Source organism: Humulus lupulus, chromosome 3 (assembly GCF_963169125.1).
Source record: "Humulus lupulus chromosome 3, drHumLupu1.1, whole genome shotgun sequence".
Taxonomy (NCBI): Eukaryota; Viridiplantae; Streptophyta; class Magnoliopsida; order Rosales; family Cannabaceae; genus Humulus; species Humulus lupulus.
In genome coordinates this window covers 37,337,587-37,359,474 of record NC_084795.1, presented here as the reverse complement: position 1 = coordinate 37,359,474, position 21,888 = coordinate 37,337,587, and the positions used below count along the sequence as shown (strand labels likewise).

Sequence of the window (21,888 nt, the reverse complement as noted above, 5' to 3'; positions counted from 1 at the left end):
TAAGTTTTCTACTCTGATTAACACTTGTAAAAATTCATATTCTCTCTATTGGAATAAGCAATGAGTATTTTTATTTCTATAGAAATCATTCTTTCATTTTCTCTTTTCTTCGTTCTGTTCTTGTGTTCTAAAGAATTTCAAGTATATATAGCAATTTTTGTAGGTAGGGGCATCACTTTTGCCCCAACTGTAGGGACATTTTATATTTTCGACACTTTGAGAAATTATAGCCTATTTTTTTTTGCATGATGACGTACATTATAGTTATAACAGACATCCCGCCAATTTTCGTGAAATTTGAAATAATTTAAGGTGCCTAAATCAGAGTTCAAACAGTTAGTTGCACACGTAACTAATTTTATTTATACTAGTGGAAAACATACTATTTTAACTCTGATTTTTGCACTGTAAATTATTCGGAATTTATCAAAAATTGGTGGGATGACTACTATAACTGTCATGTATCCAATCATACGAAAAAAATTGGGTTACAATTTTCCTAGTGTCATAAATAGAAAACTCCCCTATGATAGGGGCAGAGGTAATGCCCCCACCAAAGAAGCTCCGTATTTATATATTAAACTCAAAAAAAAAAAGTTGACTTTTATAATGTGAATAATTTACCAATTTATTGATTATTTTTTTCTTTAGAATATAATGTTATGATTTAAATAATTGTATAGGTAAATGATTAAAAAAAACAATTTATATGAAATTTTTATTTACTATAATTTTATTGATTATTAACTTTTTTAATCACTCTTTAAATACCCACTTACATTCTTGTAGTTTCAATAATACTAAATTACACACATGTATTTTATCAGATAATATACAAAATATCCCCATTAAGGTTATTTTTTGATGAACTTTATTTTAATAAAGAAATAATACCCTCTGTTCAATTATTTACTTTATTTTGTTTATATGTTCTGTAACATTTTACAAATAATAGTCGTGAAAAGCATATGTTTAGTCTATATATAGGACTGCCTAATTTGAACCTTATTTATTTGGCTTCAACGGATTATGAAAGAAGAGAGTTAAACCATAGTATCAATGTGGGTTACTTATTGTTAGAATTGGTTGTTTACTGTCATAGTATATGAACCTAGGATAGTCAAGTGATTGGGATAATGGAATCATAAATGGCTTGCCATTTTTAGTTGCATATGCATTTGGGTTCTTTGTTTTGGTTATGGAGAAGAGATTCACGAAGAAATGGTTTTGATTTTTTTGAGGCTTAATGAAGTATATGGATATGCGCATGTTATGTATAGCAATTGAAGTATTATTGCCTTGTGAAAATGTTTGCATTGTGATTATTATTTAAGTATTTATGTGTATGAATATATATTTTTTTTTCTATCAATATGTTATGAGTTTCAGTTTCATTGAAAATCAGCTTATTTATTGGGAAAGGTATATTTGGTGAGACTTGTATTATTAAGAGTCTAAATTGAAATTGTATTTTTAACTTTATTTGTAATTACCATGGCATGAAATATGATGTCATGGCCATGTGGATTGAGTACTTGAGTAGTTTTTAGCTTTATAAGAATAAAAATCCTATTCATTTTATGAATTTTAGTAGTTTGTGATCTCACTAAGTGGCATGTTAATTGAACAAAGAAAGCTATCTATGATATCTTTGTGTGTTTATCTCTAATATTTGTGTGTGCTTATTGCTGTCATTTTATCTATAATATTAGGAGGAATTGGAAAGATTAAGGAAATGGACTGCAGTATGTACAGTTATGAACGTAATGTATGCAGTAACCATCGTTTCTAGTTTACATCGCATAGTTAGTAGACCTATTTTAGATAACAAAGACTACGAACGACATGCTTTAATGCAACAACTTGCAATAATGGAAGATAAAGATTGTCGTGACCAATTAAGAATGGGAACGTATGCTTTCAGTACATTTGTACAAATATATTGAGAGGTAAAAGAAACTTTATATAGTTCTGTGGAAGAACAAGTTGCTAAATTTCTCCATATTATAAGTCATGACGTAAGGAATCGTACAATAAAATTCTTTTTCTACCACTCTGGTGAGACAGTTAGTCATAATTGAGAATTTGCATATTGAACTAAGATTTAAGAAATTACCAGATTGTGTAGGAACAATTGATGGGACACACTTTCGAGTAAAAGTGAGAAGTGATATTCTAAAGCGATATAGACCCAAAATGTTTTAGCTGCTTTTCATTTGATTTAAAATTTACATATGTATTGCCTGGGTGGGAAGGGTCTGCTTCTGATGCAAGAGTTTTAAATAACGCTTTAACTAGGAAGTTTGATAAACTAATTGTTTCTCAAGGTACATTCCTAACAATAAATTAAAATTGTGTAACCATTAATGTATATGCTAGCTAATAAGTGAATTTTATTGTGTGTTGTAGGAAAATATTATCTAGTTGATCCAGGATATTAATTGAAAAGTGGATTTCTTAGTCCATATCGAAGTACAAGGTGCAATCTTAGGGAGTACAGTGCACAATATCCACCAAAAAAATGCAAGAGAGGTATTTAACCTCAGGCATGCTTCGTTGCGCAATGCATTTGAAAGAGCGTTTGGCGTATTGAAAAAAATGTTTCCATTATTGGCTAGTGGAGTTGAGCCATATTATTTAGCTAATGTACAAGTTGATCATGTGTTAGCAGGGTGTAGTTTGCATAATTATCTCATGGATATCGATCTTAATGAAAGTCTTATCGCAGAAGTTGAAAGACAACTTAATCAAGCAAACACACAATCAATTGTTAACACATCAAGTTTAATAGATGAATGTAGAAAGAGAGAGAGAGAAATGTTAAGAGAGCAAATATCTGCCGATATGTGGAGATATTATACTTTAAATAATTAATTATCTAACTTTTTGGTATATTTTTTAGTATGTTTAATAGTTGTAAATTTCAATTTGGTGTTGTACATGTTTCTTATATAAATGGAAACTATTAGAGAAAAAATATGTTAGTTTTAATTAATTAGTTTAGAGATGATTTAATACTAATATTAAATTGAAAACTAAAAAAAATATTTAAGATTTAATAAATTTTTTATCCAACTTAAGATATTTTTTTAGTGGAAAAAATATTTATGATTTTACAAATAATTTGTTTTAGAAAAAGAATTAAAATAAGAAATTATATATAAATTATTTATTTGATAAAGAATTAATTTTTTTCCCTAAAATAATTTTTTTCCATACTTCTTTCCTTTCCCTACCAAGCATAAGAAAATGGTTTTTTTTTTTCTTTTTCCACACATTTTCTTTCCTCACTTTTTCCTTAGATTTTTTTTCCCTACCAAAATCCTAACTCCAAACAAATCCTAAGTGTACCAAAGAATATAGCATTAACTTTCAAAAAAATTCCAAGGATACTTGAAGGATATTCCAACACTAGTTAGATATTGGGAGTGTGAGATAATCTCTCCACCACTTGATGGGTGTTTACTCTTGGAGGAGGTGCTACCTCATGGGGCTCTAAGAATCAAACTTGTATATCACACTCAACCATAGAAGCAGAATTTATAGCTCTAGCTATAACCAGCAAAGAGGTCGAGTTGCTTAAGGATCTCATGTTGGATATCCCTTTCACCACGGATATGGTATCAACAATTTCAATACAACGTGATAGCCAATCCACTCCAGCTAGAGCATATAATAGTGTCTACAATGGGAAGTCTAGACATATTAATATATGACATGAATATGTGAGAAAATTGATTCAAGATGGAATCATATCAATCTCATATGTTAAGACAAGTGAGAACTTAGCGGATCCATTTACAAAACCTATTGTGAGAAGGTTAGTAAGTTCCACTTCAAAAGGGATGGGATTGAAACTCCTAGAATAAAAAATTCAGCAATGATGGAAACCCAACTTCAAACTTGTGAACATCAAGGGAAAGAGTTCAATGGGAGAACAAGTCATTGATAAGTAAATGGTTTTCCATCTAAGATGATTTATTAGAGTTGGTTCCCACAGAGTAAGGGTTAAGCCTAGGGATTTTAATGAAGTTCAGTTGAACAATCATCTATAAAGGTAGCAAATATGTTGTAAGAACTTCACCTACATGAACTCAGAGGTGGTTCCGCTTCTCATGGGAATTGGAGTTTCTCCCCAGACAGATCATGAAAGGATGAGCACATGGCCATATGAGTGCTAATGCGAGAAAAATGGGGAAAAAAAAATCCACTACAACAAAAAAAGGTAATTTGCGTCAGTTTCTCACTGCGACAATTACACTTTTTGTATTAGTTTTATATGTGATGTGGAATCCCATGAAACAAACCAGGTTGGCGTTTGCGTCAGTGGGGCATTGTCACAAATCTGGAATTTGTGACAGTGCCCCATTGATGCAAATGTCAGGCGTTAATAGTGTCACGGTGGCACTGACACAAACCAACCCGTTTAACACCGTCAGTATACGTACTGACACAAATGCTAAATTTTGGTCAATAGCATCAGTCAATTGCGTTGACTGATGCATTTGACTCACACATTGCCCTTTTTTGTAGTAGTGATCTAATGGAGGTGTGTGAAGTATCACAAGTTTTATAATAGGGAATACTTGGTTTAAGCTTTTAAGCTACCAATGATTTCGATAAAACTTTGTGGTATTTTCACTAAGGTTAAGTCCAAGTTGAAAGGCACTTTACTTTTGGCAACAAAAGAATTTTGAGCTAGAGGTTAAGGCTTGTATTTAACCAAGTGGCGGAATGTTATGGTTGGTTAAATACAAAGTCTAAGCGTTCTTGTACAATCTAGATATAAAACACTTACTAATTTCACATAGTGAAGAGGTGAAATTTGAGTTTAAATTGTAGGCACTTAAAAATTGTGTTTTTGGGTCCAAAGTGATACATGGAGGTATCTAAGGATTCCCAAAAAGTTTGGTGGCATTTGGAGTAATTTTAGGCCCCTTAAAGGGGGCATTGGGCAGTGAGTGTGATGATGCATTGCCCCCTTGGAGGCGTTGCATCGCCTATATGCAAAGAGTTTTGAAAATCCCACCAGGCGATTGTAATGATCCGACTAACTTAAAGACCTCACACCATGAAAAACTACTAAGCATGACTACTATTTTGGAATACATACACAAAATAATATAACTTTATTATAAAAATCCAAAATACGAGATCCCATTGTTATTACATAAAAACATAAAGAAAACTTAAACCTTTAGTTAATTGTTCAAATAGTAAATGCAGAAATAAAACATAAATACATAATTAAAAAGACTTGAAACAAAAAATCATCCTCAATCTTTCCCATCAGTCCATTCATTCAGCTCTCGCCCAGTACACATGCCAAAGTTGCCATGAATCCATCCCGCCTCCCATTCTCATTTTCCTGCACAATCTAAAATAAAAGGAATGAACCTAATACCCAGCAAGGAAAATCTACTAAAAAATATCATAAAACATAAGACTAAAACATAAATCATAAAACGTAAGACGTAAAAACGTAAATCATAAAACATAAGACTACAATATTAATGATCATTAACTCATTAACATAGTATGTGATAGAAAACCATGTAGGTCATCTTGCTACTATTCAAGGTAGGTTTAAACACAATATAGTATATGATAAACCATCTAGGTCCTCTTGATACTGTTCGAGGTAGGTTAAATCATAATTATAGTCTACGATAATGATAAAAATTTTGGGATTTGATTAATTGTTATCTAAGCAACCATATTTCCCAAGTGACTACAATATAAAACATATACATATACATACACATAGCATATGAACATAATTATAACACATAAAATCTAACATATTTTCTTTACCAAAAACTGTGATATTGGAGACAAGAGCGGGATTGAAAACTCCTAAAACCAAACAGGAAGATCCATAAGTTTTCTAAAGAAATAGAGATGAAAAGAAGATCTAAACCATCAAGATATAAATTTACCGAATCCCATAAGTTTCAAGAAACTCAAACACCTAACCAAAATCCATTATAACAAGTTAGGATTTTGAAGAAAAATAAAAAGAATAAGAGAAGCTATAATGAACTAAATCGGAAGATACAAAATATCTTAGATAGATTAGAACTTCGATCTACACTTCAATACCAAAATATCACTCTATCTTACTTCCCAAGTATTTAGAAAAGCTTAGATTTGAAAGCTTTTAACCCCAAAACCCTAGTGTTTCTCTCTAGAATTAACTTAGCAGCTTGGAGGCTTTGAAGAATGCTTTAATGATGAAGCAAGTGGCTGAGTGAAAGGTCCTATTTATATAGTTCAAGGAGTGAAACTAACCCCTTTCAAAATGAATAATAATTGAATAAATTTGAATTTCCTATTTAGCAGATGCCCATAACTTAGTCAAAAACGTTCAAGAGCAAGTCCATGTTATTGAGGGCTGTTTCTAGCTCAGATTCCACATAATTTCAAATATGCAAAAGGGAGTTGATATAACGCCCCCTATAGGCAATATATTGCTTGCCTTTATATCCCAAGCCTCCGTGGTTTCGTTCGTGCAAAGTCGACATGTTTCCTGATCACCCGTAGGCGATATATCGGCCCCTATAGCTGCGATATATCGGCATACGCTGATATTTTAAACACGTTTTTGCATACTTTCAGCACACTTGAAGTTTGTTAAAATAACTTTGACTGAATAAAACGTGATCCTAATTGCTGCTGGAAGGTTCTAGACCTTTTAGATCTATCCTTTTTTAATTTATTCATCTAAAATCACTACACCAAATACCACTTTCGAAAACTTATAATATAAGTTTATTAAAAAAGTATTATAATATCTAATGTAAAAATAAAAGCGGTAAATAATAATGAAAGTTTAAAAAAAAGCGGGCTATGAAATTGTTAAGTGGCAAACTAAAATGAAATGTAGTGTTATACTTTCCTTTTCCCTCTTCCCATTCTATTCTCTAAACCTAAACCCAATGCTCTCATTTTTTTTCCCTCTAATCTACCCATCTTCTTCTCTTTCCCCATTCCAGATCTGCATTATCACCCTCTACTAAAACAAACCCAGCCGCCTCTGTCCTTTGTCTTCCTCTATTTTTACTCATCTCTTTCTCATTTCATTCCGAAGAACTCAGTCACTATCACTCCTCTCTCTCTGAATCTCACTCTCTTCTCTTCACTTTCGACATGCAACGGAGACGTTGGGCATGGGCGGACCATTCGTGTGACAGCCGTGAGCGATGCCTCTTTCTCGGAGCGACAACCCAGGCGAACGGAGACAAATCTCTACAACTTTGCGAAGCGGACTGCCCATCCCGGAGAGGAAAACGACGTCATTGTACCTCTCCTTCTCTTGCTCAACAGAGACGAATGTCACACCAGTGAGTATTTATTTACTTATTTTATATGTCAATATGAACTTAGTTATTTCTATTTTGGTACTGCAGTAGTTTTTTTTTAATATGACATTGAATGATTTATTTGGGTTGTGTTATATATACATATATATTTCTATATTGTTATTAAATTGAAAGTACTCTTGCTACAAAAAAAATTCAAAGTGCTCTGATCGAAACATATGTAAAAGACTTAAGCCTTTGTGCCATGTTGAATTTGATATGGTAGTTAAGGTTATTGATGATAAAAAATTTACATTATTATTGAACTTTGATATTGTTGTAGTTAAATGAGGAAAGGTGCTAGTTCTTTGCCATGGTCTGAAGGAGAATAGTCAATTTGATTAAGATGAAGCACAATTATAATTCTGTTTATGGCCTTTTATTATTATATGACCACTGATTTTGAATCTGGGGACTTGAGAATATAATTGTTATTCTAAATTAAATATGGATTGATATTATACATATACATATAGATAAATATTACATATGACTAATTCTGGTTGTGGTTATATAATAAGTATGTACTGAAATTTTGATTTAATACTTGTGAATCTAGTCTGACTCGAGAGAAAATAAATGGAAATGTATACATCATGTTGTTTTGTGTTTTTTTTATGTATTTAATAAAAAAAATTATTTATTAATCTAATTATTACTTTGTTCTTTTGTGATGGGCAGTCATGGGGTTGTGGTGCACTACAAGAAAAAATGCTTTTAATAACACCGAAAATGTGTTATCAAAACATACGATAACACTTTCTGATGTGTTAAGACCGACTATGTTATCGTAGGTCAGGGTACTTTACATAACACTTTATCAATGTTATATAGATGTGTTATTGTACTGTCAATGATAACACAATTTCTTTGTTATTTTAATATATAGATAAGTGTTTAATTATGTTATTTATAGGCGATTATATAACACTTTTTTTGTGTTATACTACACTTTAGTATAACATTTTTTGTGTTATACTACACTTTAGTACAACACATTATTTGTGTTATATAATGAAGTTTGCATAACATAATTCTTTGCATAAAAAGTGCTATTGTAATAGATATTATAACTCAATTTTCATATTATTTTTATATTTAGATATGTTTAAATTCTCATTATATATTTTATTTATATAACACTAATTTATTCCATTATATTTTAATTTTTTTATATAATTAAAATTAGCTTTCTAATATATACTAGCATTATCAAATGAACTTGATTTTCAAATAACAAAAAGTAAGAACATTCAACATTGAATTAACAATCCACAATTTAGTTTAAAACATTCAACACTGTCATCAACAACAAAATATTCTTTCAGTATTCAATTAGTCTAAAAGTTACTACTTTCAACACAAATAAATAAACAAAGTTACTACTTTCAAGGAGTCTTAAGTATCCTTTTACACTTCGCTTGTCACATCTGCAAAATAAACAAAGAAATATTTTATTGTTATTATCTAGCATCACAAATTACTTCAAGAAAAATGCTATGGAAATTATATCCAAAAAAGGACACCACATACAAAATAATGGATTCACAACTTCACCAAAGAAAACAAAAACCATTCTACTTCGAAACTACTCGGAAACAAAATAATGAAGGTATCATCTATACAGCATAAACTAACTTTAGTCTTTGAACAGCAAACATGCATATGAAGCATGGGTCATAAACTGTCATATTAGGACAGTTAATATTAGATTTTCCTTTTTAGAGATTTGCAGTACTGACAACATAATGCTTTGCTTTTCTAATATGAGTAGTGGCACTTAATTGTTGAGGCTAAACAGTTAATGCCCTCACATTCAGACAAGAAGTTATGTTACTCATATGCTAAAAAAATTCCTGTTTAAAAAAAGAAAAAAGGAAAAGTTACAATATGATAAGTAATTTTTCACATATAAGCTGAAAGAACCCATTAAAAATGAAAACTGAAAACTGAAAGGGACAAAGAACTAAAAAATTCCATTTGACTGTCAGCTTACCAGTTGGAGTGACCACCTGTTTTTCTGTAAATGGCAGATGTCCCAGACCATGCTCAACGACCTTGTAATAATTTCAAGATCATTACTCATTGACTAATCCCATTCTCAAAATGCAAAACCATAAATAAACTTTATATTCAAAGAAACAAATACTCACCAAACAAATCAACCGATCAGCATAAAATACAAATCATGCTTCGTTGTTTGTGAATCACATATGAGGGTATGCATGCCCCGTATCTGCATGAGTCAACCGGTAATTAGTGCCATAGAAAGTTGCTAAAATTACATTAATAACAGAGAATGAAGCTTGCCAGATACCTGAAAAGTTGAATGTATAACGTATAAATTAGGATATATTTTACAAAAGTCATGCTGGCCAAGCTTTGTACGGATGTGTTGTACAAACAAATCAATAGCCACGTGATTATCTCCTCCGCGAGGAATAATGATGTCAGCATATTTTTTTGTAGGAAGAATAAAGTCATCAAAAGCGGGCTTCACAAACTTTGAGTACTGCATTAAAACAAAAAAAATTTAAGAAAATGAAATGGTGAAAAATGTAGCCTACTTGCATCAGATTATTCTCTCATTTTCATATGATCAAGTACCGGAGACTAATAGTGAACCCTCAACCATATCGAGTGGAGATTTTTCGAAAGGAAATGACATAAATGATTAAACAACAAGAGTTAATCAAATAATAAGAGCAAACCATCCGTCACAAAGATCACTTTCAAAAACAGCACTTTGACATTTCTAGCTACTAACAAGTAACAAAACATAATTACAACCATAGTTGCAGTTTCATCTCCTGAGGTATATTCATTGATACTTTAAACTTAATTGAGGCCCACAAATTCAAAGATATAATCTCTTGGCAATAAGAATGATTACAAAATTACATGAATAGTTGCTAACCTGATCAAGAACTGTACCAATATCCCTGTTTTTTTTTAATGTGTCACGCCTTATCCTCCTTGCTAAACGAACATCAGCATCTGCACTAAAAAAATTTCAATGTGAAGTGCCTCAACTTAGTAACACTATAAAGTGACATATCACGACATCCCATAGTTAATGCAGAAACTATAAAAGAAATCATTATATTAATTGAATCTCAAATGTAATGGTATAATACTGAATAAATTAGAAAAGAAAATAGTCAAATAAGCATCTCAAGACCACATATTTGTAGTAGTAACTAATGAAAAGCATCAGAAATACAGAGTAAGAACATCAAGTAGCCTAAATGATAAAAAAGAAAATAAATGACCTGTATCGACAAATATCTTCATATTCATCAACTCTCGAACACGAGGATCATGAAAAATGAGAATGCCTTCCAAAATTATCACATCTGAAGGGTTTACCTGCACAGCATATGCCGCCATATTGTTGAAGTAAGGGTCCTCTAATTCAGAAGTCTAATAGAGATAAGAAACATACTGATAATTGCAAGCATGCACATACTGTAAGTACTGAATAACTTTAATTCTCCTATAACTTCTCTTTGGTAAGACAAGTATAAGAAAACAAGAGGCAATTCATTAGACCAGCATGTTAGGAAAACAAAAGTTACCCTTCTAGGCGGGAAGACATTGTTTTTGTAACTCTTAAAGTCATAGTTTGGAATATCTACTGCTTCGCCATTCCTCAACTTATCCATAGAAGCTAAAACTTTCTCATTATCAAATGCATCTGACAATAAAAGCAATTTTACATCAAAAGACATGAAAGAGACAGCATGCACCATATAGGAGAAATACATACCATAGTTAGGCTAGTTATGGCTACAAAGCAAACCAATTCTAATGTGCCCCACTAAATGGCTAAAAATATACTATATTTTTGTGAATTTTTAGCAAGATACAGGTATTAGAAACTGTGTACAAATGGGCACTAAATTACTTAAAGTTTAATAGCACAAACCTCATTGCTTGGTTTAAATGCAGTCAAACACTATATAATCCTAGAAAAAATATAATGTGACTAAAACAGAAATTCCCTCACCAGGATGATCAAAATTGTATTCATGTACTCTTGCATGTTCTTCTGGTTTCAAATTATGGTAAAAAGAATCCTGAGAAAGCATAAACAAAAGTATTATAAGAATGATGTGCAACACATATACATGAATATTTTTATAAATAAAAGCTTTCTAGATTTTACCTCAAGCATAAAATGACATAAATATTAGAAATTTTATGAAACAAATAAATAGCAGAAATATGGATTTCCATTTAGTTAAACTTACCATCATAAAGCAGAAAATCCACAAGTACCCAAAAATGTGCCAAAAGAAAAATCAACTTAAGAATCAACACAAAACTATTTTAACCCTTGAGCTGAGTGTTACCAAGTTCAGCTCATAAATATAATTAAATTTCTTACAAGCAAATAAATCAATAAGTATGTTTCAAATCAATTATATTCAAGTAGAGAAAACCAGAAGCCTAGAATCATACAAATCATGAAAATTTTCATGAAGAGATTACCTGGTTAACAAGAACAACACACTGGTCATGAAGCTGCTGTATAATCATATCACAAACTGTAGTCTTACCAGATGCTGCTCCACCAGCAACCCCTGCCATGCAAAGAATAATGTGAAATTTAGAAGAGACTACAGAAGAACAAGCTTCTTCTTCCTAAAAGAACGAAAACCTTATGCGCCAAGACCATAGTCTAGCATATAGAAATACAAGAGGCTACCAAAGAAACAAAATAATGAATTTTTAAAAAAGCTAAGGGTGGAAACAATAAAATTTTTAAGAACCACATAGATAAGTAGGTGAAATTTCGGGAAGATATATTAAATATATATATACAAATCTTTTGTAGGGGGGCTATTTCCCATCCTGGTCACTATGTAGGTCCATCCCTGACCACAGCATAATTTTTCCCTCAACTTAGGATGATATCTATTTAGTAAAGAAAAGTGAAGTATTGGCTGCTTGTACGTGTTCCAATCCAAGTTTAAAGGCATATTCGTGATATATATTACAAAAAAATTAAAAAGAAGAATGTCGTAACAATGTGGTTTTCCAATCCAACTTTACCTATGACAAAAGGTTGCATAACAATGTTATCTGTAGCAGAGGTTGTTGGTTGGTCCACATTTGAATGCCTTTCCTACAGACCGTTCATGTGAAATCCAGAAAAATGAACCCCTGAGGAAGCTTCTATTAATTCCGCAACTGATTTGGACTCCATGCCCATAAACCTATCCCATAAAAGATACAGTAGTATACGAACAAGGTTATGCAAAGAAGAAAATGAACAAACATAAATCATTCTCAAGAAAAAAAAAAGCACTTCATGTCTAGCAATGTGAATCTTGAGTCCAACTGATGGTTCGATTGAGTATAAGATTTTATGAACCATTAACCAACTCGGCTATTGAACAATCAAACTCAGTTAAAAAAGATGGTCAAGTCGCTTGATTAGAAGTGGGATAAAAAAACAATACCAAAGGGTACCCACCTAGTGTTATAGGATCTTAAACTGGTAAACAAGCTCGAATTCAAAGACTTATTACAATGGATAGAATATATCATCTTAAAAACTCTGGCTTTATATGTTAGTGGCAGTGATTGATCAAAACAAGCAACAACAACCCAAATGGAAATGCTATCTCAATTACATGTACCAAATAAGTATTCCAAATGCTTATAAAGGAAATGAATATAGATTTTTAGTAAAATTACAAAGAACTCTAAGTTTCCATGAATCATAACCAAATGTTTGACAAGAGACGAGCATATATTGTTAGTTCCAAAACATTTTAAAAAAAATTAATCTATCAATCAACATAATGGCTATGCTTACTTGACAAATTTGATATTAAATTGAATGACCAAAGGAAATTTTGTTGTTTTGGAATTAAGATAATTAGTCATATCATCTCAAAAGAAGAACAAATAAGTAAAAATCAAGTTCAAAGTTTCACAACACAAAGACAAACATTACCAGTAGTTGTAGCAAAAAGAAATAAATCAGACAATTTTGGCTCAATCAACCGAATGTATTGACCAAACTAGTTCCACACTGAACTTTAATGATGATGCAACTTAAATCCAACACATTTGAGGTTAAACAAATGCTCTCAAAGAGAAAATCTCATAGTAATTACAAACTAGAAAACCTAGGACTATGAAACTAAATGATAGTTGTAACTGTACAACTGTACAAGGTTACCTCATCTTTGGCGTAGCCCTTAGCTTGCAGTTCAGCTAACAATTCTCTAGACTTTTCAAACAAACCTCCTCTGACATATACCTTGAGTAAAGTTGTTAATATCACCTGAAAGCAATGTAGAGTACTCAAATGAAGAAATAGTGTATTTAAACTATGAAAAAGTAAACATCAATCTATGAAGAAAATGAAATTACACCAAGCCAACCAGAAATTGCAACATAGTTACAAATATACGTAAATAAATTAAATACGTAAACAATGTCTCCTTATTTTTGCATTTGAAATTACTTGCCCTTCTTATTTAGATAGCAATGTGGCCTTTATGGTAGATAATTTCCTTCAGGCTCCGTACTTCAAATATGCTCAAGTATGTATGCAAAGTTAAATAAGCCACTTTTTGATAGTGAAAGTACAGAAAACTAGACACAAACTAAACAAAATCATGGAAACAAATATAAATTGAAAAATGAGAATGCTTAAAGATGAAAATAAAAATGATAAAAACACACTATTTTATTTACTTATATGCAGGAAGAAATATGTATAAAAACAGGTATACATCCATCAAATTAATACATGTATAGGGTAAGAGAGAGAGAGAGAGAGAGAGAGAGAGAGAGAGGCCACTCAAATACTTCTCTTTAACTGAACAAAAATGAGGTGGTTCCTACTTAAAGATTGATAGGCCTCCTATTAGTAGTCATAGGATTAGAATGCGTGGATCCACCCTATCAAAGATTACTAGAAAAAAAATCCGACATAAGGCAGACAAGCCATGAAGTACCAGGATAATATACAATCCGAGCAGAAGAATAGTTAAAAGGAACGATTGCTCTTCTAATGCTTTCTTACTGATGAGATAAAAGAACCTAATTAAGTTCAATATGTTTCCTAGAAAACTAAATTAGGTACAAAAACTCTCATATAAAATTCATCTAACAAATGTATGATAATATAGTAACCACAAACACATTTTCTACTTCTCCATTAAAACAAAGGAAAAGCAGATCATTAAGTTGCCAAACATAACATATAATCTCAAAGTTTTAATTTGTAGTCGCACTTGAATCATTTTTTTAAATAAATTAAAAAAAACAAAAGAGAAGCATGCATGTTCACTAACATTTATGTGGACAAAGACACACACAGAAACTACATATGACTTGAGGCAAATTAAATGGGCTATATGAGAGACACCGTTAGGAATATATATACATATATATATATGCGACACTTAGTAATGCATACATATCCAACTTTGTATGTTCAACAGATGTAACAATGGAGTGTTCAGTTAAATAATTTGCAAGATGTAGCACCTGGGAAAGCTTGTGCCATCTCTTTCGCATTCCAAAACGACGTAATATTGCATTCAAGTCCTGAACTTTTAAAATATCTCCATAGCTGCAAAATAAGGTCTCGTTTAAGTTACAACTTATTGGTTAGGTTACCATTTTATCTTGTCAATTTGAGAGAACTGCATTAAGACTAAGCAATTACATATGTAAAAAAATCAAGGGATGCACATGCTTCTTATAATAAGAGTATCAAAAGAGAAGAAAAACTATCTATATACTAGAAGGAAAAATTCCACATTGAAAATTCTTCATATTTATAAGTAAATAGATTACTGAACATTGGCCTTATATAGGAAAGATCATATAATCAATGAACTACAATTTTAAGAGAAACCCCTCTCAGTTAGTTGAGTTAGGTTCAAATTTTGATGTTTTATTGTATCATGTTCCACTAAAAAAGAGACCCCTTTCGAACTTTACAGATATAGGTGTTTTCTTCTTATTTGATACAAAACAAGATTAAAAAATTTAATGTCTGGGTTTCAAGTTGATATTAGTTCATCCATACAATATACAAGTGTAAAATCATGGTCCATGATAAAATTGCAACTGAATTTCAACTCTTAAAGATGACTTTGACCCAGCAAACTTTCTTGATAACTAAGAATACAAACCATTTTAGAACAGAGATATTACAAATCCCAGACAGGGTTTCATTTCTCAAATCTAAAAAAAATAACATAACATTAAAATTTTACAATAAATTTCACAACCCAACATGCCAATCGAACCCACAAATTTCATTTCATGGCTCACCAACAAAATTTAACAAGAATAAAATAAACTGACACTGATACAAAAAAACAAACAAACAAACAAATTAACAAAGAAATATAGTTCCAAAACAAAAAATGAAGAGGGTTACCGTGTAAGAGCAGAATCCAAATCAAGGGATAGTTAACTTTCCCAAAAAAGGGGAAAATGTGTTATTTAGACAATTTAAAGATACTGAAAATCTTTGTCACGTGGCACCAAACGTTAGCTCTTATAAAGCAAGAATGCCCTGCTAAATAAAATGAAAAAGAGAAATATTTAAGAACTCTAGCTCAATTTTTTGTATCTCAAGTCCTGTTTACAAAAAATTCCTAACAAGATACAAGCATATTATCACATCTTCATCCAATTTAAATGAGCATATATATAAGAAAATAATGACTCTAGCTAAATCGGAAGCACACTCCTTCAGTCCTTAGTATCCTAGCAGTACAATGCAAACTATTCTTGTACTTGATCCCATGTGCTTCAATATTGTGTTTTTGCAGCTTCAACTAATAAACAAACAAAAGTTGAACACACTCAATAAATATACACATAGATCAGAGGAATCAAAAACACGAAAGTATAACCAATAAGGAAATATACAAACTTTAAATTCATTTTCAGTTCACAGAGATAATCTTGTAAGATGTTAATGGTTAATACTTATGTTATCTCAATCTCATCCCAAAATTTTTTAAAAAATGATTAGCAGGGCAACCCAGTCATATGGTTTTCTAATGCATTTGCTCTAAACTTTGATGCTTTTAATTCACCATGATAGGGCCTAGATTCATTGAAAGAAAAAAAAAATTGGTTTCTGGGTTTTGAACCCCAAGTCCTATCAATTTCACTAAGAGTGCAATCAAACAAAAATACGTTAAATTACAAGCTAAGCCCATGAAAATTTCACATAATCCAACGAGAATAAGATGAGAGATTACCTTTACGGTGTCAAAGGGATGGCCAATGGCGACGGTGGAAACTCCGATGAGTAAGCCGGCGACGTACTGCTTGTAAGCGGGAGTGTCCGAGAGATTTACTTTGGATCCATTTTTTTTCTTCGTCAAGGCTCCAGTAGGAGGTTCAGTCGGAGAGAGGCAGTGGTTCGGTCCGAGAGAGGAGGAGGAGGAGGTGGTGATGGGTATAGCAGGAAGAGAAAGGAGAGAAGGAAAATATGGTGGAAAATGAGACAGAGAGAGAAAGAGATGAAGATTGGTTCGAGATAGGGAAAATGAGAAAGAGATGAAGATTGAGACAGAGAGAGAAAGAGGTGAAGCATTGGTCCGAGATAGGGAAAATGAGAATGAAAATTTGGCTCTTTTTTTTTCACATGCTGCTTTTTTTTTTACTTGCCGCGTATGATTTTATTATTAACTTTATATATACAATAACTCTTTTTAAATAGTATTATAATGATGTGTTATGGTAATGGGTGTTTGGTGTAGTGGTGGTTCTTTTGTTAAAATGGAGGGAACAAAAAAACAAAAGCAAAAACAAATGGGGCTTTTCTGCAGGGGCACACCATCGACTCTTTCTTTTTCACTTTGTGTCTTCTACAGGATGTGGAGGCAATGGGGCTTAGGATGATGGCATGTAATGGTTTGTACTACGACAGAGGTATCTCGGTACCTTCCTTTTTCTTGTCTTTCTCTTGCTCACCCTCTCTTTATCTTCTATAGGTGGTGACGACGACAGGCTCTCGATGATGAGGCTTGGGATGTTGGCAAAGGGATCTCACTACCCTGCCTTCTGTTTCGATACTGGAAGTCTCTTTTTTAATCTCTAAAGTCTTTTGTCAACTATGTCCCATAGTCTAATTGAAAGGGTAAGTGCTCCATTCTTTTTGTCCTCTGATATACTTTAATGCCCTAAATGTTGATATTTTTGTATTGTGAAAATGAGGTTCACCATTGTTTTCAGTTTACTTTTGGTAACAGTGCTAGCTAAATTATTTTTATTTTTCTTTTGAAATTATTTTTTGAGAAAGTGTTTCACAGTACAGATTGAAGATAAAAATTGAAAGCTTTTGTGATAGTTTACCATGTACAGATTTAGGATCTTTTAGTTTAAGTTTTCGGGTCTTTGTCTCTTGTGAGCTGTGGCTTGATACTAATTGCTTGTTTTATATCTGTTGGGTGTCATATAACTAGCCGCATATCTCTTCATTCATTGAGCAAAATCTCATCTTATTTATCTTATGATAAAACTCTATATGCAAGTTCTTAAAAGCTTGAGAAACTGGTCTACCTGTGTTGTCTTCTTATGGTAATTATAAGATTTACTTCAATTATTTATCTTTTCTTGTTTTTTTTACTCCACATTTTGCCTAATGTTTCTATTATATTTTTATTCTTATATATTGCCAAGGGAGCCTAGATTTAAGATGCTTGCAAGTTGAAAGTGCTTGTCATATATTAGACCATATTTTTCCTCATTTATTGTGTTTAGTTTTAATATTTGATTATAGATGCTTGCCTTATATTGAGCTCTAATTTCAGAAAATAAGAGAACTTCACTCGTTCTATAGCAGAATTTTACATGACCTTTCTGCATGTTCTTTGCCATGCCACTTAGTCTCAAATTTGGGTTTGTTGAATTGGTTGTTGTGTCTTTTATACGGTTATGTATATTCTTCCCCATGCCATATATGATATCATGGTTTGTTTGGATTGAGTCATGTTTCTTTCTTGTTCATTTTATTTGGTTGTTAGTTGTATTATTGTTTTGCATTAGTGACCTAGATTCACATTTCTTTCAAAAATAGCTTTGAAAATATATGTTATATCAGCTCCAAAACTTAATGGGTTATATTTATATATATTTTCTTGTTTATCTATTTATCTTTGACGTATATTAAATAACATATAACAATTGCTCATGGTTGCCACAACTACTATATTACATTGTACTTTAACTTTCTGTTATGTAGCTAACCCTTGATTTCTACTTTTATGTTCTGCATAATTTTGTATTTTTTTTTACTAATGTAATTTGTACATTTGTTATGTGTGGAGTTGTGGTAGTTGAACCACAATATTGGATCCAAGGGTTCTTTTTTGGGGTTTGGTTTCTTGGTTATTTATCTGATTGTCTTTTTTTTATGGTTATTGTTTTTGTTCTATTATATGTTTTGCTCTTCTTTTTTTTAGTTTGAGTTTCTATCAGCATTTTATATAGCATCATAAAAGAAACTCCTTGTTGCTACACTCTTAATAAATATATAGTTTTATCTTACTCAACAAATGTCTCCTTGAAATTACTCCTCATATATTAAGTACAATTAAGGTATCATGAACTTTCTTTATTTATGTTCTTTATCAAAAGCAGGGGTCATTGTGTTGCAGTTCTACTGCAGGAGGCTAGAGGAGTTTGGCTAGATCTAGTAGTAGCTTTGACATAAAAGGATAAAATGCAAAAGAGTTAGTTACTTTTAAGTGATATTTTCGTGTGATTTGTTAAATATTTTGAAATGATTTTTTTAGGAATTAAGCTTCATCTCTCAAACACAACCCAAGTTTATTCTCTTTTCATCATTGGTATGTTATTTAAGGAATTGGTGTATTTCTTAGCCACTTCTTAATTACAGGTTTGAAAAGAAAACCTATTATTAGAATGCCTCTTCTTATTTCTTATTTTCTTTTACTTCATTGATCTTAGAAAATGGCTAGAATTGATGGGTGGATGGATATGTTAATGAGTTTATAAGTAAGGGAAAAACCAATGTTTTATTAGAAGACTTTGAATTGATGTGAAGATAGCTTCCTAGGTTTAAGCTCAGAATGTGACTGATAAAGTCTTTTTTTGGAATTTATGAGTTTTTCTTATCTGGGTATTAAGCCATTGCTTTGAATGAAAAAAAAATGCCCAAATTTAATTTTAGTTTTCTTGTTATTTGGGTTTTATGCACATAATAGAGGAAAATCACATATATATACATATATTTATTATATGTTGATATGTCCTTATCGTTTTAACTTAAAAGTCATGATTTTTGAAGTTTCTTTTTCTTTCTTTCTTATTAATTCTTGTGTTGTAATTTCTATCACATAAAAATGGTGTTTCGATTAGTTTTCATTTCCTTTTGACAGTTCCAGCCTTGGTAGTGTAAGTAAAGTTGAGAAAAAGGGAAAATGTCAGTGACAGGTTCGAATTCTGAGCAGCCACAGTTCATTGCGAGCGCTGGAAATCAAAGCTTTTCATCTAATGCCCCACAGATTAAGAACTCTGATGCTCAGATTTTTGTTCCAGATGTGAGTGTTTTTCCTTTTTCTGTTTTCTTTGTATAAATGTAGTTTATTCATTAATCGGGTGCTTATCATGAATGGATACAAATATATTAGATTAAACCCTGAAACTGTTTGTAATAAGTCTTTAAAGAGAATTAGATGAACTAACTTTTTTCCTTCTTTCTTCTTTACATTCTTTTATGATAAAGGATTAATTTATCTTTGACTTCTATCACTTTGCTTAGTTTATGATTGGTCTATTTTTCAAAATAAAATAAATTACCAAGTAAACAATAGACTTTATAGCATGTAATTCTTGAGACTAGTATGAATAGAACTGATTTTTTATAGAGAGCAAGCCTTATTTTTTTAATTTGTAATTATGATTTTGTTTTTCAGCATTTGAGTTAGCATTTATAACTTGAATTTCAAATTGGTGTCCTTTTTCATTTCCATTTATACCATATTTTTGCTTTCTATCTGTTTTCCATTGGTGATTTGCCATAAAAAAAAATTAGCTTGGTAGATCTGTTCTCTTATATGAAACTGTAAGATTAGCAAGAGAATTTTATCTGTTGGTAGATCTGTTAGCAAAAAAATTAGCTTGGTAGATCTGTTCATATATGTTCTCTTATTGTGATTACATGGGTTTTCAGACCTAAAACAGTAGAGAACCTCTCTTTCTTGTTCTGTTGCATCCATACCCACCACTTCAAGATCACACACTTTCTGATTAAGCACAAAACTCATAACACAATAAATATGGTTACTAAAATAGATATGAAAAATCAATCATGTAGCATCTATATTGCTATGGTAAACCTTAATAGTATTGATAGACCTCCTATCACATGTGTACACAAGGAGAGGCAAGGGAGAGAGGGCTACACGTGGTTGAGAGTTAGTTATGTAGAAAAGGGTTGTGTGGGATGAGGGTGTAGGGTTTTTTGGTGTACCGAGAGTTAGTTGGTAAATAAGAGGAGGAATTATTGTAGTCAGGGTGCGGAGAATTTGGTAAGTTGTAACCAGCAGTGGGAGAGATTCTTGGCTCTCGGGGGAGCAATGTTACTATGACTTCATACTCTATATAGTCAAATTTGTCTATAAAATTATAATTCATTGAGATTTCTCTCTAATGTTGTTCTCTCTACATCTTTTCCATCTGTTGTTCTATTTCTCTCTATGGATTCATCTCTTGTTAGCTATCCTATTTTCTCCTTTTGTCCTTTATCACCCTTAGTTTGTTTCTTTCTGTTTATGTGTTTGTTAGGCTAATTTTCTATTATAATTTCATAACTATGCAACTATTTTTTAGATGCCTTTCATATTAAAATGCATAATCAGCTTACATTGTTTTAGTTGTGTTTCGATGTAGGCTTGTATAGGAAAATACTTCCTATACTAATGTTTTTGTACGTTCCTTGCTTAAAATAATAAAATAAAAATGATAACAGGATGCTGGTTTTTAAACATTCTATTTGCATGTTTGTTAAGGTATATAGCTTCTTTGATGACATGATTTTTTTTAAAATGCATCTTCTACATGCTTGTTTATGGATGCTTTAAATAGAAAATGATTGTTCACTTAAAAAATTGAAATGTGTTGCAGAATTATGAATGATGCAAGTATGGGGCACAGTTATGATGGTTTGCTGTGGACTCTGAGGTATTAAATAGTTTGTTTCTTTTCAAATTCTCTCCATCTCCACCTTTCTTTTGTGAGCTCATACGTTTCTATATTTTTGCATCTAAAGGAGTTTGCAAGAACTCGCTTTTGTGTTACTGCTACCAGATTCAGAGGTTGCAATTTCATCTAGTTCTTCCTCTTTAAATGAGTTACACATTTGGATTTTTTGCCTTTTTGTATTTTGTTGTTGCTGTTAAAATTTGCTTTTCCTTAAAATGTTGAAACTTAAATTTTTTAGAATGATTTTGTTCAGTTTTGTATTATTTTGAAATACATGAGAACACATTTGAATGGTTCATAG

At 31.5% G+C, this 21,888-nt stretch overlaps 2 protein-coding genes across 2 annotated transcripts; both read right to left on the bottom strand.

Annotated features, from left to right (window-relative positions):
• Positions 1 to 9,205: 9,205 nt before the first annotated feature.
• LOC133823931 (uridine kinase-like protein 3) lies at positions 9,206 to 12,579 on the bottom strand. The gene is made up of 8 exons (XM_062256782.1): positions 12,420 to 12,579; positions 11,856 to 11,947; positions 11,371 to 11,440; positions 10,940 to 11,058; positions 10,634 to 10,730; positions 10,279 to 10,358; positions 9,679 to 9,873; positions 9,206 to 9,217 (listed from the first exon to the last, which is right to left on the bottom strand). The coding sequence occupies exons 1-8, from the start codon at positions 12,436 to 12,438 to the stop codon at positions 9,206 to 9,208; spliced, it is 684 nt and encodes a 227-aa protein (XP_062112766.1). The 5' UTR covers positions 12,439 to 12,579.
• A 944-nt stretch (positions 12,580 to 13,523) lies between these two features.
• LOC133823928 (uncharacterized) lies at positions 13,524 to 18,314 on the bottom strand. Its single transcript, XM_062256781.1, has 4 exons — positions 18,218 to 18,314; positions 16,616 to 17,022; positions 14,877 to 14,961; positions 13,524 to 13,662 (listed from the first exon to the last, which is right to left on the bottom strand). The coding sequence occupies exons 1-4, from the start codon at positions 18,312 to 18,314 to the stop codon at positions 13,613 to 13,615; spliced, it is 639 nt and encodes a 212-aa protein (XP_062112765.1). The 3' UTR covers positions 13,524 to 13,612.
• Positions 18,315 to 21,888: the final 3,574 nt, after the last annotated feature.

What these genes read in the sequence shown, in the direction of transcription:
- LOC133823928 (XM_062256781.1), bottom strand. Translation starts at nt 18,314, where the DNA reads ATGGGGAAGAATATACATAACCGTATAAAAGACACAACAACCAATTCA. An exon ending in GGCAAAGAACATGCAGAAAG is followed by an intron (nt 17,023 to 18,217) that starts GTCATGTAAAAT and finishes ATACGCGGCAAG; the next exon opens with TAAAAAAAAAAGCAGCATGT. An exon ending in GATGGCACAAGCTTTCCCAG is followed by an intron (nt 13,663 to 14,876) that starts GTGCTACATCTT and finishes CATTGCTTTCAG; the next exon opens with GTGATATTAACAACTTTACT.
- LOC133823931 (XM_062256782.1), bottom strand. An exon ending in ATACAATTTTGATCATCCTG is followed by an intron (nt 11,059 to 11,370) that starts GTGAGGGAATTT and finishes TTTTATTGTCAG; the next exon opens with ATGCATTTGATAATGAGAAA. An exon ending in ATGTCTTCCCGCCTAGAAGG is followed by an intron (nt 10,731 to 10,939) that starts GTAACTTTTGTT and finishes TATGCTGTGCAG; the next exon opens with GTAAACCCTTCAGATGTGAT.